This window comes from Lotus japonicus, chromosome 1 (assembly GCF_012489685.1).
Source record: "Lotus japonicus ecotype B-129 chromosome 1, LjGifu_v1.2".
NCBI classification, from domain to species: domain Eukaryota; kingdom Viridiplantae; phylum Streptophyta; class Magnoliopsida; order Fabales; family Fabaceae; genus Lotus; species Lotus japonicus.
Genome location: NC_080041.1, coordinates 133,953,922 through 133,968,505, shown reverse-complemented (window position 1 = coordinate 133,968,505; position 14,584 = coordinate 133,953,922). Strand labels below are relative to the sequence as shown.

General features: G+C 37.8%; 4 protein-coding genes and 1 non-coding gene across 6 annotated transcripts; 3 read left to right on the top strand and 2 right to left on the bottom strand.

Annotated features, from left to right (window-relative positions):
- Nucleotides 1-1,299: 1,299 nt before the first annotated feature.
- On the top strand, nt 1,300-3,037 carry LOC130731129 (F-box/LRR-repeat protein At4g14103-like). Of its 2 annotated transcripts, XM_057583320.1 has the most exons (4): nt 1,300-1,872; nt 2,005-2,108; nt 2,198-2,365; nt 2,448-3,037. In XM_057583320.1, the coding sequence occupies exons 1-4, from the start codon at nt 1,365-1,367 to the stop codon at nt 2,634-2,636; spliced, it is 969 nt and encodes a 322-aa protein (XP_057439303.1). In that variant the 5' UTR covers nt 1,300-1,364; the 3' UTR covers nt 2,637-3,037. The 2 variants fall into 2 exon arrangements, with proteins under 2 accessions (XP_057439303.1, XP_057439302.1); XM_057583319.1 differs by having other exon boundaries at nt 1,301-2,108.
- A 215-nt stretch (nt 3,038-3,252) lies between these two features.
- Nucleotides 3,253-5,115, bottom strand: LOC130731130 (uncharacterized). Its single transcript, XM_057583321.1, has 6 exons — nt 5,024-5,115; nt 4,681-4,795; nt 4,372-4,541; nt 3,905-4,178; nt 3,609-3,772; nt 3,253-3,478 (listed from the first exon to the last, which is right to left on the bottom strand). Exons 1-6 carry the CDS (start codon nt 5,070-5,072, stop codon nt 3,321-3,323), a joined length of 930 nt encoding a protein of 309 aa, XP_057439304.1. The 5' UTR covers nt 5,073-5,115; the 3' UTR covers nt 3,253-3,320.
- Nucleotides 5,116-6,104: 989 nt separating this feature from the next.
- Nucleotides 6,105-6,176, top strand: TRNAD-GUC (transfer RNA aspartic acid (anticodon GUC)). Its single transcript has one exon. It is a non-coding gene; the product is annotated as a tRNA-Asp (tRNA).
- Nucleotides 6,177-6,227: 51 nt separating this feature from the next.
- Nucleotides 6,228-8,696, top strand: LOC130731128 (autophagy-related protein 18a-like). The gene is made up of 4 exons (XM_057583318.1): nt 6,228-7,117; nt 7,492-7,708; nt 7,785-7,911; nt 8,303-8,696. The coding sequence occupies exons 1-4, from the start codon at nt 6,305-6,307 to the stop codon at nt 8,403-8,405; spliced, it is 1,260 nt and encodes a 419-aa protein (XP_057439301.1). The 5' UTR covers nt 6,228-6,304; the 3' UTR covers nt 8,406-8,696.
- A 3,061-nt stretch (nt 8,697-11,757) lies between these two features.
- On the bottom strand, nt 11,758-14,047 carry LOC130731127 (pentatricopeptide repeat-containing protein At5g43790-like). Its single transcript, XM_057583316.1, has one exon. It carries the CDS (start codon nt 13,938-13,940, stop codon nt 12,453-12,455), a length of 1,488 nt encoding a protein of 495 aa, XP_057439299.1. The 5' UTR covers nt 13,941-14,047; the 3' UTR covers nt 11,758-12,452.
- Nucleotides 14,048-14,584: the final 537 nt, after the last annotated feature.

Here is a 14,584-nt window from a genome sequence, read left to right as displayed (position 1 = left end):
TGTAATTTCTGCTCCTTACTCTTACAAAGCTTGGTTAAACTTTCATCATGTCCTTATTCCTCAACAAGAACCAAATAACACAAACCAAGCTTCTCTTCATCTTCCATCACCAACACCATTTGATCCTTCTTTCTATAGCCATGACTAACCACTATTCTTCACCTCATGAATCCATCTCCAAATAACCATTTCCTCAACCACACCAAACCAGAACCTCCCATTTCAACACTCAAAACAAAACCTCCCACTTCACCATTGAAACAATTCCAACCTGAAGACACCACCTCTTCTCCCTGTCAATCGCCACAGTCATTCCCCAATCACCATAACCAAAAGGAAAAGATGAAAGGAAGAACAAAAACCCCAACATCACGCACCACACAGAACCCAAACCGCCATGCTATTAAGCCACATCTTAAAAACCCCTAATTTCCCCTATCACGCCAATCAGAGAAGAAGATGAAAGAAAACACCCCAACTGTCATAACCATCTCTCGGTCACCTTGGTTCTGATGTCTTCATCGTTTGCCTCTCCTCATCGTCGTAGCCAGCTCCATTGTCGCCCCAGCGCTCCATGGCATCGTCCTCACCGAGTCTCCATCGCCCCACCTCCTTGAACGCTGCCGCGTGTTCCAGCCGACTCCGTCGTCCCTCTCTCTCTCTATCTCCGCAGTCGGCTTCTCTCTCACGTTTCTGAAGATCAGGTTTCTGAAGAACCCCGACCCTACCATCACCTGCAACCGATCGCAAGAAAGGCACCGCCATTGGCAAAGGATATAGGTTCTTTTCGCGATTTGGGGTTGGTGGGTTTCAGAAGATAAAGAAGAAGATGTGGGAGGAAGATGAACACGAGAAGAGAAGAGGAATGGGTGAGGAGAAGAGGAACGGAGAAGAGAAGAGAAGAAGAAGATGAACGCGATTGAGGGACAAAGAGGAGAGGCAGAAGAAGATCAACAGAGGAGATCGGGAGAGGAGAAGCTGTGATGAACCCTAATCTTTCACTCCCTCTTACTTACTATGAAGATGAGGATCTGAGGAGCTTCCACTGTTTTTTAATTTTTTTTTCTCAATTTTTTTCTTTATTTTTTAATTCATTTTTAACGAAATATTCTGTTAGTTTCTCACGGAAGTGTAACAGAAAACCAATTTTGCAACCAGGTATAAACTTCAGGGATGGTTTTTGCTAATTTTGAAGTTTGGGGACGATTTTCGCAGGAAGGTTAAAGTTGGGGGACCAAAAGTGTAATTAAGCCAATTATTTTATTCACCCTGCCACTGCCAGCTAAAAAACCATCGACACTTACACCTCTGACTCCTGTGAATCATAAACTGATCCAGGTTTTGAGCGAAGGTTCGAACAGGACATGACAAAGGGTCACTGTTGCGATTGGATTAGCACCTTACCAGACTCAATCCTCTGTTTCATCCTCTCTTTTCTCTCAACCAAGCAAGCCGCTGCCACCAGCGTCCTCTCCAAGCGGTGGCAGCCACTGTGGCGTTCAGTCCCCACTCTCGACTTGGATGACTCCATCTACTATGACAGAGCCAAACAGGGTCATGCTCGTCTTGTTCAGCCTGTTTCTGCACTCGTTCATCTTCACCATCCCATCTACAAATTTCGCCTCAGGTGTATCTCTCCTTTCACTGATCCTGCAAATATCACCACATGGGTCAACGCTGTTGTGCAACGCGGAGGACTTCAACACCTTGATCTCTCCATCGATCGCAAGTATCGGGAACCACACATCAACTTGTCTTCCATTTTCAGTTGCAAAACTCTGGTGGTTCTCAAGTTGAGGGGTAGCAAGATCACCAAGTTGGAACCTATTTCCTCTGTTTACTTACCCTCCCTTCAAGTTCTCCATCTACAAGGTTTGACTTTCTCAGAATTTGGTTGTCTGGCCAAGCTTCTTTATGGATGCCCAGTTCTTAAGGACTTTAAAGAAAGTCATTTATTGTTTGAAAATGATTTCTTGATTGATGAAGATATTGTCACTGACATAGAATTTAAAGCCTTGCCCAAGTTGCTGAAAGCAGATATTTCTGATTTCCATACAAAGATTATGTTGGAAGTGGTTAATAATGTCAAGTTTTTGCACATAGATGAGGTATAATGTGATTTAATTTATGAATCATTATTTTTTTCTTTACTAAGTGAAATGTGATATTAGATTTCTTGTTCTTGTAACTCATGCAGATTGATGGTATTCTTGTTGAAGGCACAAGCCCCTACATTTTCCCCATGTTTCACAATTTGACCCACATTGAACTTGAATATAGCTATTACTATTATAATAATGATTGGTCTGAGGTAGTGGAATTGCTCAAGTCTTGCCCCATGCTTCAAGTTCTTGTCATTTACCAGGTTTGATTAAAAGGAATAGAATGATTGCTAGTGTTTATCACTTCTTCATTTCATTTATTTATTTTGTGTTTATTGTTAACAGCCATATTTTGATGACCATGTGTCTGATCTACCTCAAGAAACAGTATACCCACCATCTATGTTACATCTTAAAAGATGCACCGAAGAAAGATTTAAATTTGCAAGGTATATAACAGAAGATTCTAAAGAAGATGACAATATGCAGTGGCATTGGGGAAGGCTTGAGCCTGTGGTATCTGAACTCAAATGAGCCTGCAGGTTTTCTATCTTCTTTAAGTTTACCTGAAATATGTGTTTTCTATGTGCATGTTTGCTGAGGGAGAACCTAGATCTGCCTCTCTTGAGCTTTTGGTAAAGGGAGTCAAATCAAAGTGTTATGTGCAAAAGCAGTGGACATGAACTGTTTAGTTTATCACTCTATGTAGTCTGGTACATACTGGAGTATTTATAGATGAACAACATTACATTCTCATATAAAAAAGCAATTTAATCAGTTCTGTTCTTTATGTATGTTGAATGGCTATGCTCTGTAATTTTTAGCTGTAATTTAGTCCATTGTTAACTAACTATGAACTTAAGTACATTTTGCATGTATTGTATCCTTGGATCCAGAGCTTGTATGTTATGCAGACATATTGTGTTTTCCTTTAAGTTTAAGCAATAAGAATAATTGTTTTTCTTTTAAGTTTAAGCAAACAGAATAAGAGTCTTCTTAAACCTGATGCAGGTAAAATCTCTTTCACAACCACACTTTCTATTTCTAATACCAATATCATGAATTCTAACTAATTTATAATCATTAAAATACTTATTCTGCGAATAATATTTTTTATATATTACAATTTAATTCAACTGTGGTACACAGATTACTAATTAATTAGTAATAACATAATGACAGTAGCATTCAATAATACATGTATAAACATATTAATTATCATATTCCTGGTTTAATTAGGCCAAGAATTGTAAATTCAGCTTCAAGGATGCAACTATCACCCAACAAAAGCCCATTCTTCAGATCTCTAACTTTAGCCAAGGCCACAAGCCGTCTTGAACCCCACACGGAAGCCGACTCCGAGAACTTTCGACAGACTACAATAGAGAAAAATGTGAGATATTATAAGTGATGTGAAGAAAAAGAAAAAGGAAGTGAGTAAAAATGAAATGAAATAAAAAAGTATAGGTCAAAGTTGTTTATATATTTACATTCACATGGCCTTACATTTTTGTATAGCATGTTGCTCTCTGAGTTGGTCTTTTGCGCGCAGGATGCAATCGACAACAAGCTTGGTGTTGGGTGGGAGAGTTGACACATCCAAAACTAAAAATAGTGACATACTATTACCCTTTCCCTCAACTATTCCATTGGGGTATAAAACGAGTTTCCTGAGGAAAAAAAAACAACAACTTAGCCAAAGAACAATGTTGAAACGAAACTACTCCACACAATTGATTTTGAGTTTAGAATAAAGGATTAGATGATAAGGAAGTTAGAAGCGTTTGTGTATGCATATATACCATTTGTAGTCTCCCCCAAAAAATGATTCAGACTCGTGCTTTTCTATTGATTGGGAAAATTTGAATTTCCAGCTATGGGAAACAGTCACAGGTCCATGTAACATTGATAAGCAATCGCCTTTATGTGTGTTCTTGACAACGAAAACCTCAGCTCCAAAAACACAAGTATCATCAATCAGATATCCTTTTGAAGGGTCATTAAATGTGCCCAGGTCCATGAATTTGGGGACCCCCCACTCAGTTTTCAGGGCATGGAAACGCCTTAGACTTGTATCTGCATCATTTCAACTTGTTAAATTTTTTACCATACTCTTCCTGTAATTATTAGAAGTCACCAGCATATAGCACAATTAAAGAATGAAAAGCTAAAACAAAGAAATTAATTAATGATGCTTGATTACTGGTTAAGTAGTTGTTAGCTTTAAATGTTGGCGAATTAGTAATTTACTCATCAATTCATAATGTACCTTGAGTTGTAACATACTCATCATCAAGAAAATTGTATGCAGAAAAATTGACTATGGCTTTGACTTCCCAATCAACAGGTAATGAGCTTGTGTCCATAAGCACCAAATAAATAGAAACATGACCTTCTCCTTCTCCTTTTGTGTTCCCTGTTGGATAAATAGATAGGCTCCTGCGCGGCGGGCACATCGATCCATTGATGATATCAGATTGAATGTATACAACAGAGACGGAATCATAAAAAATGGATAGGAGGAGCAAGAATTTAACACATTAAGAAAAATTAACAATGTGTAAAAGCACATGCATACCATTTGTAACCCCCTGCTTCAAATTCTTCGGAAGCACATTTTTCTACTGAGAACTTGGAAAGCATTGAGAAGGACTCAATTCTGAATGTGTAATGAATTGGCCGAGTTTCTCTTCCTGTAAAAGACATTATACCACTAAATAAGAATAATTGAACCCAAACTAAACATATTGGTAATTTTAATTAACTCCCAATGGAGTAATTTTAATTAACTCTTGCAAAAACAAAAGCCAATGATAAATAATGTTTTCAAAAGAGCATTTGCTAGATTCATTTATCCGTTGATTGATGCCCCATATTCTTTGAAATAGAAAGGCACAAAAGTATGAGTATGACTATGACACCTTTCATGGGTGTTGTAGACAACATTGACTTAGCAGTTTTGGTTTCCATGATTGATGAATGCAGGCACAGTGAAGGACTATATATTTTTTGGTTTTCCAAGGTAGTGAAGGACTATATATAAGGAACCTTTTATCTTAAATTTTGAGTTCCTCAAAGATTCTAACCTTCACATGCATGTAGGTGCAGATTCTTTCTTTGTTCCATGTAATTTCTCTTCCCCCTGTGTCGTAACAAGAAAAGGATTGTTTGTTAGTTATGCATTTGGTAAAGATGCTTACACCTTAAGTAGCATTTTCAAATGGATCACCAATGGCATACCAAATACACATTTGAACACAATCCTTTTCCTATTACAGCAGAAACATGAAGAGATTGTTTAATTGTTTAGCAAAATTATCAAATATTCTTTCCTAGAAATTAGATTGAACTCCCTCCTTGAACTTTGTGGCCACATCATACGCCAAACAAAATAAGATTCTTTATATTTTCTTTGATCTAAAGTTCTGCATCAAAGGCCCCGGAATTTTACTAATTATTTTTAAGATTCTTAACTTTTTATGTATCTAACCATTGTAAAATATAGCTGAACTGCTGAATAGGGTTCCTTAAAAAAATCAAAACTTTTAGTAAAAAAATTATGAAATATGTGAATTTAGTCCATATCGTTCATAATGTGCATTACTAATACTTTTAAACGGCTGCAAAACACGTTAGTGGCAGTTTATACCGCCATAAAATGCACCGCATGGAGTAACTTTACTTATTTCATTTAAGTTAAAGACTAAAAGCAACTGTAATTTTTTTTTTTTTGGACTAACCAATCTAATTCACCTCCTCTTTTATTGGATTAAAATATTTTTTCAAAATACCTTATACAAAAGTTCTATCAACTTATATAGCAATTCATAAAGATCAAGCTATGTAAAGGTACGTTCAAAAAAGCTATGTAAAGGTGAGGTGGAAAAAGCTTACAAAGTGGTTTAGGCATAAAAGAATCAGGTTAACCTCAATACTAAAAGATAACAAAAGAAAATTGAAAATCTTAAATATTTAACACAATTAAAAGATTTCTTACAAGAAGTCGTTGTAGTATAGTGGTAAGTATTCCCGCCTGTCACGCGGGTGACCCGGGTTCGATCCCCGGCAACGGCGTATTATTTTTTATTTCCTATTTCTTCTTCCTTCTTGTTACTGTTCCTCACTCAAAGTTACATGGTTACGTGCGGAGTGGGAGAACACAAGAACAAATCGCACAATCATTTCCAATTCCAATTCAATCAATGGCAACCCTTTCTGAACACGCTTCACCACCATGGCCAAACCCAAACCCTAATCCCAATTCAACCACCAACCCTAATTTCCTCCCCGAACAATCTCAAACCCTCGACTTCGATTCCCTCATGCCTCCCCCACCGCCTCACCACGACTCGCCGGAGTTTTCCCCTGCTCCACTTCCACCGCTCCCGTCGCTGCTCCACTTATCCTTTAACCAGGACCAGGCCTGCTTCGCCGCCGCCGCAGACAACGGCTTCCGCATCTACAATTGCGACCCGTACCGGGAGCTTTTCCGCCGCGAGTTCGACGGCGGAGGGATCGGCCACGTCGAGATGCTCTTCCGCTGCAACATACTGGCTCTCGTTGGTGGTGGGTCCCACCCTCAGTACCCTCCCAACAAGGTCATGATCTGGGATGACCACCAGGGAAGGTGCATTGGGGAGCTTTCGTTCCGCGCTGCCGTTCGCGGCGTTCGGCTCCGCCGTGATAGGATAATTGTAGTCGTGGAGCAGAAGATATTCGTGTATAACTTCGCCGACCTTAAGCTGATGCACCAGATTGATACTATTCCGAACCCGAAAGGGCTATGTGCTGTTTCGCACCAGTCAGATTCTCTGGTTCTCGCGTGCCCTGGTTTGCATAAGGGTCAGATTCGAGTTGAGCACTATGCGCAGAAGAAGACCAAGTTCATCTCTGCCCATGATTCGAGAATAGCTTGTTTCGCTCTCACGCTTGATGGACAGTTGATCGCCACTGCCAGCTCCAAGGGTACGCTGGTTCGGATTTATGATACGGATCATGGCACGCTTCTTCAGGAAGTATGTGACTATGTGCTATGTAGTGTTTCTCAGTTTTTTAAGTTTAATTTATCTATGGGTTTTTGATTTGATTATGTTCTGTGATTTGTAAATTTCGTATGAATTGCTTGTTGGTGATGAAATGTTGTGCTTCAATGCTGTCTTTTTATTGAAGGTAGTAAGTTGAACTGAAAGCCAGATAGAATTAGGTCCAAAATGTCGATAGTAGTTTAGTATCTGGGGATATAAACGAAGTGCTTGTTTTAGCTTTGGTGTACTTAGAATCTGATATCTATTTCTGTTACCTTATTTTCTCAACTTTGGAACTTGGATTTACTATACAGATTTCACGCAATTCGTTCCTCATGTATAAATTTATCTGTTCTCAAATTTAGGTAAGAAGGGGTGCAAATGCAGCTGAGATCTTCAGTTTGGCGTTCTCTTCTTGTGCTCAGTGGTTAGCAGTCTCAAGTGACAAGGGAACTGTACATGTTTTCAGCCTTAAGGTTAATTCCAGTGTCCCTGCTGAGCATGGAAAGTCACAAAGTTCATCAAATTCAGACCCCACTGCTGCCCCATCTAGCTCATCTCGCTCCTTCATTAAATTTAAAGGTAAGTTTTCTTACTGTTTTTACTAACTAGAGTGTCTCTTTTCTCTTGTTGATCCTGTGTTACTTTGCACTTGCAGGAGTGTTGCCCAAGTATTTCAGTTCAGAGTGGTCAGTTGCTCAGTTTCACTTACAAGAGGGCACTCATTACACTGTTGCCTTTGGTCTCCAAAAGAATACTGTCATAATTCTCGGCATGGATGGAAGGTATGATTTGAGGAAATGACACAATGCTATCTTCTCTATATGCTATAAATGATAGCTTATCTATTTATCCAAGACGCCGTATGCTCTATTCTTCTATTAATTATAGTAGCAAAAGAGGTTGCCAATGTTATTCACTTTGAAGTATTGCTGTGTTGATGTTTTGAAGAAAGATCATGTATGAGTGGCAAGTGAAATGGAGTATTCTGAGTTTGCTGCTACTGTCTTGTACATTATACTTTTAAGATAACATGAAAAAATTGTAATGCTGTCCTAAATTTCCTATCTGGAATCAGTGAAATGCTTGCATTTTGGTTGACATTTTTCTATCCCAGTAAAGGTGGACTTTTATGTTATTTGATGTTAATGATTTGGAGTTGATTGTTCAATGCAGCTATTACCGATGCCAGTTTGATCCAGCGCATGGAGGGGAGATGGCTCAGCTGGAATATCACAACTTTTTAAAGCCAGAAACAGAAACAGAAACAGCCTTATGAGATGAAATCTTGTAGTGTTTGGAATTTAGATGCACCTTGTAATTGTAATAGATGGAGAGTGGAGTGAAGTAACGCTGACCCCTTTATTTTCCTTTATCATATACTCGGGTCGACCTTGTTGCTTCTAATGTAATATTGTAAGTATATAGTTTACTAATTTCTTTCAATGATAAATATTGAGAGCAGTGGCAAAGCATGCAATCTAAGGATGGCCATAGATTGCCTCCCCGATGGGACAATCTGAAACTAATTTTTAATGACACTTCGACATGTTTGGGGTTGTTTTTAGTATTACTTTTTTGGAATTTTTAAACATTACATTGATGATTAGACTGGTAATGAATATATAATGATTAAAAATTTGAAACACACCATTTCTTTTAAAATAAAATGATTAAATAAGCTTTTGGTCTATGTAATATACCTCAATTTTTAATTTAGTTTTAGTAATTTTTCTTTTTCATTTTTGTAAAATAAAAGCCAACAATTAATTACTCCCTTTGTTCCACAAAAAATTTATTTAAAAGGTTGTGGCACAAAGAATAAGATAACGATAATTGATAGTATAATGTTACTAAAATACTTTTATTTAATTTTACTAGTACTCTTTCAAAAAAAATTACTAGTACTATGTGCAACTATTAAATTATACTTGCTGAGAGAAGAATGTAGTTGAATTGTGGTTGATTAATATGAAAGGTGGTAAGTGAGAGAAAATTTATTAAATGAAAGGGTATATGTGAAAAAAACTAGCAAAATATGCATTGGTTTTCTAAAACAACAAACATTTTGGAATATTGAAAGAAGGTCCAAACCAACAATCCTTTCGAAACGGAGAGAATAATAATCAAGTTCAAATATTGTTCAGACTTCAGACGCGCAAACACTCACAAGGTCAGTGTGTCAATTTAGGTGCAATTTCATCACATTTACTAATTTTTTTGGTACAAAGAAGTTTAAAAAAACCAAAAAGGACCACGCAGCACTAACGCCTCAAGAAGACAGCACCTAAAAATTTAAGTGAATCGTCAAGTGAGACCCATGTCATATGTTCAGTTAGAAATTAGAGCATTTCCAATGCAAAGTTGCTAATTGAGTTGCTTAAACACTATTCTTGTGGGATCAAACTGTCACATAGGATTAAAGCAACCCATGCAAAATTTTCTCCAGCCACGGTTATTTTACTTTTAGTTGGGTTTCACTATATTTCATATATTTATATTATTTTAAAGTCATGACACTATTAAAGATCATGAATGAAAGAGAATAAGCAATCGTTGCTTAAATAAGCAACGTTGCTAAAATTTAAGCAACCTATGTAATGGTTGTATTCTAGGTTCACAATGAATGATACATTAGGCATTGAGGCACTAGAATGAATAAAAGTATTCATGACTTATGCTTTCTACATGTGAACATAACCAGGTCTCTTCTCACAAGACACATACACAAGCATTGTTAATCTAATGTCAACATTTTTTGTACAACTTTAGTTCCAAAGTATGGTTCTAATTTTGGGGTTGTATCATTACCTATAGAAACAAATGGAGCACACAATGTTAAACACATCAGAAAATAAAGTGAGTAGTAGGAAACTCAAGATAATAAGCTTAACAAATCACGTCAGAAAAAACAGAAAACGAAACTCTTGATCAAAACACATAAAATGAAGTGATTAGTAGGGCAACTCAAGCTGATAATCTAAACAAAGCACATCAAAAAATGAAATGAATAATATGAATATAGAAAACATACACATCAGAAAATGAGTTTAGGGACTTGGTTGAGAATCCAAGTAGATGTTAACCCTATCGCCTCAAAGTTAGGGTTTCTCGCTCTCCATGTCAAAAACAAAAACAAGATAAATGATTCTTGCAAAAACAAGCAATCTGAAAATTAAAACAAAGCAAAAATGAATTAACTAATAAAGAAGCTAAACATGTTACATGCGCTGTCATCCGCCTCCGCTTTGCCGCTCCTTTCTTCTTCTTCTTTGATTCACTTCAACTTGCTAGAAAAGTTGTTATGGAGGCTGATGAAGTTGGCATCTAGGATATGCTTAGCGTGGGGTAACATGTTGAGGTTAGAATGGACAATGTTTACAAAGGAGTTTGGTTTGATGACATCATTGTGTGCTTTACTCTTTCCCTTATCTCTTGCACCCCGTGATCTTTAGTTCGAAAAGATTATCCTTAATCTTAGAGAGAAATATCTAAAAGCTAAAGACCCTCTTCTAGTGTTTTTCATATTTTCATTGTCTTGAGTCTTTTGGTGTTGCTTTTTTGTTTGGTTAATATTACTTTACTTTTTTTATTTTGGTGTGTAGTCTAACTTATTTATTAGTTAATTCATCTTTGTTTTGTTTTAATTTTCAGATTGCTTGTTTTTGCAAGAATCGTTTCTCTTGTTTTTGTTTTTGACATGGAGAGCGAGAAACCTTAACTTTGAGGCGATAGGGTTATCATTTACTTGGATTCTCAACCAAGTCCCGAAACTCATTTTCTGATTTGTGTGTTTTGAACTTGAGTGTTTGTTTTCTATCTTCATACTATTCATTTCATTTTTTGATGTGTTTTGTTTAGATTATCATCTAGAGTTTCCCTACTAATCACTTCATTTTATGTGTTTTGATCTAGAGTTCCTTGACATTTTATGTGTATCATTCATTCTGAACCTAGAATACAAACATTACATACACAACTCCACGACCATCAAGGAATCTATATGCTCTTTTTGATTAGGGATAAATGCAAACTACTACCCTAAATTTACTCATGTACAATTTAGACCCTAATATTTAAAAATGTGCATTTATCCCCTAATGTGCACCACTTTTATACAACAATTAGCAGATCCCATGGAATTATGGTTATTGTAGATTCATGCTTCGATTTTTTTTCTTCAACATCCCTATTTATTTTCTAATTACATTTGTAATTATCACCTTATTTTTACTTCATTTCCTATTTTGCTGGAAACAATAACTATGAATTTTCCCTATTTCCTATGCAAAACTAACTCGAAACTAAGAAAATAAAATTGAGAAAAGAAGTGGATAAAATCTTGAAAATGTTTTAAAAAAATTATTATAAAAAGCTACTTATAAAAGTTCATCAATCAATCTAAGATTAAAGGTAAACAATATAACAACGTCATTCACTATTCACTTTATGCATATCTAAATTTAAGTTCAAATTCAAATCTAACATAGTTTTACAATAGTAATTAGTAACGATATCAACACAACCGCTCCAAATCTATCATAGTTCAACGTAGTTTAATAACAATACTAACAAATAAGGTTTTTAAACAAATATGTCAATGTGCTCACTGTCCAAGAACAATTTAAAAATAAAAATAAAAAATTATTCTGACCCGCGGGCTGGCTCGTTTAACCCGCGGGGGTAAATGGGTTGAGTTGCATTGACTCATATTCTATCCAAGTTGAAATTAGTCAACTCAACCCGGCTCATTTAGCCAACCCGTTGGGCTGGCCCGCGTGTTGCAACTCATATTGACAACTTACATCTAAACTTAATGCTCTGTTTGGTAGAGAAGAGAGAGTAGAGAAGAGAGAAGAGAGAGTAGAGAGAAATATGTGAGAAATAGAGTAGATTTAGAGGTTGTTTGGTATAATAGAGATAAAGGAAAGAGAGATGAGAAATAATGAGGTGGATAATAATTATTAGATAAAGAAAAAAATATTTTTTTTCAAAAGAAACTTGTATCTTAGATACTGACAATTTAAAGAACCACTTTACAGGGATAAATAAGGAAAAAAAAACAAAGTTGTCAAGCCTCTTCTCATCTCTTCAATTTTTAAGCAGAGCCCAAAAAGTGTCGTTTTTTTTTTGATAATTTGACGGGCCGAAGCCCAAAAAAAAGTATTTTCTAACATGTGCTAGTTCTCTCTTCGCTACGGTAAATTGAACCAAACGGAGGTAGAATCCTTTTTTCTTGTCATGTTCTCTCTTGGACATCTCTCTCTTCAAAGTCTAGTCTCTGATACCAAACATAGTGTTAAAGTTGCATGAAAATGCTGAGACACTATAGCAAAACTTGGCTAGTGTGCCCCTGTTCTTCAACCTCCACAGAACTACACCCCAAATCCTTTGTCAATTGTCTGTCTTTCATCATTCCCCTCACTTTCTCAACATCATCCCATCTTCCCATCTCTGCATACAGATTCGACAGATGAACATAATAAGCACTGTTCGCTGGCTCCAACTCAACCAGTTTTCTAGCTACGAACTCGCTGAACTCCAAGTCACCTTGAGATTTGGAACTAACCAACAGTGACCCCCACATAGCTTTGGTTGGGTCAAAAGGCATACATCTCATGACCTCAAATGCCTCTCTCAAACTCCCAGAACGAGCTAAGAGATCAACCATACAAGCATAGTGTTTGACATTAGGAATAAACCCATACTTTCCCTCAACCAAGAAACCAAAAATCTGTCTTCCCATATCCACCAAACCAGAGTGATTGCAAGCAGAAAGAACAGCAAGCAAAGTCACTTCATCAGCTCTAACCCCATCCTGCTCCATTCTATTAAACAACCGAATTGCCTCTTCCCCGCTCTTAGCCAAAGCTAGCCCTTTAATAACAGCATTCCAAGTAAACACATTCTTCTCCTTCACACTGCTGAAAACTCTCACCCCCTCTTCCACTCTCCCGCATTTCGCATACATGTCAATCAAAGCCGTCCCCAACACCACATCAAGCTCCCACCCATTCCTCCTTATGAAATCATGTATCCAAGCGCCCATTTCAACCGCGCCAGAATCCGCACAAGCGGCCAGAGCATTCACCATGGTGACCCTGTTAGGCGCCACACCCGCGTACTGCATCTGCTCAAACGCGAGCAGCGCGTCATCAAACTTGCCAGCATTGCGAAAACCCATGATCATAACAGTCCACGACACGACATCTCTGTGAGTCATTTCATCGAACAGTTGGCGACAGAGTGAGAGGAGGCGGGGTGAAGCAGCGTAGACTCCCAAGAGGGAGTTGTGGACGTAGATATCGTGGAGGTGGCCGAGTTTGAGGACGTGGGCATGGACGGATTGCGCCTGAGCGAAGTGGCAGGGGGCGGAGAGGGACTTGAAGAGGAAAGGGAAGGTGTAGTGGTTGGGGAGGATGGTGTTGCGGTGCATGTGGGCGAAGATGGAGAGTGGGGTGAGGGAGTTGTGGTGGTGGTGGGAGTGGGAGAAAGCTCTGATGAGGGAGTTGAAGATGAAAACGTGGGGTCTGGGGACGAAGAGGGTGAAGAGAAGCAGAGCGGAGTTGAGGAGGTTGTGAGACTGGCATACGGTGATGAAGTGGTGAGCGATGGTGGGGTTTGATTGGAGGTTATGGAGGATAAGTTGGGCTTGAATCTGCTGAACGTGAAGCCGAGAATGGCAGAAATCTTTGAGCAGAGTCACAGCTCTATCAGAGAAACCACTCATTCTGAGAGTGTAATCGAAAGTCAAAACAGAACAGAATGGTAATGTTGTGGAAGGTTCATCAATGCTACAACACTTGGAAATCATATACAACAATTCTCCAGAACGTTACTAGAGGAATTGGGGTCTGAAACAAGGTGAAAAGCCAATAGGAAATAGTATTTGAAGGAAGAAGGGAGAAATCGCGGACAAGAGAATATGGTACTAGTAACCCATAAGAGAGATTTGGTTATTATATATTTCAAAGAAAAGGCTGAATTGCACTTTAATTACCTCATTTGTCTATTCCGATTAAGTGATTTAGATCGTCTGCTTAAAAATAATCAATTTTGATTTTTTAAATCCATGATGTGAGAAAATCAAGTCATTCCACTAGAGGGGATTTTCTAATATGGATGAGAGATGAATTTCAAGTTTTTCAAGCAGTTTATGTGAGAGAGATTCGTTTCTTACATAATTGCTGACTATGGAGTTTGATCTTAGATAATGCTTGGTAATTGGGGCATTCTAATGTTGTCACTGTGTTTGCTAGTCGGGGAAGCAGTGAATGTTCTTACTGACGATACAAACGTTCATAGCTACTGCTGGAGAGAGAAAATTATCAGCATTTGCACCATGTTGAATAGAGATTGGGTTGGCTTATTCTCATGTTTCTTGATAGCTCAATTTGGTTGCAGATACTTTGACTCATCAGAGGTCTAGAGACGCAACTCCTTGGCAAATATGAAAAT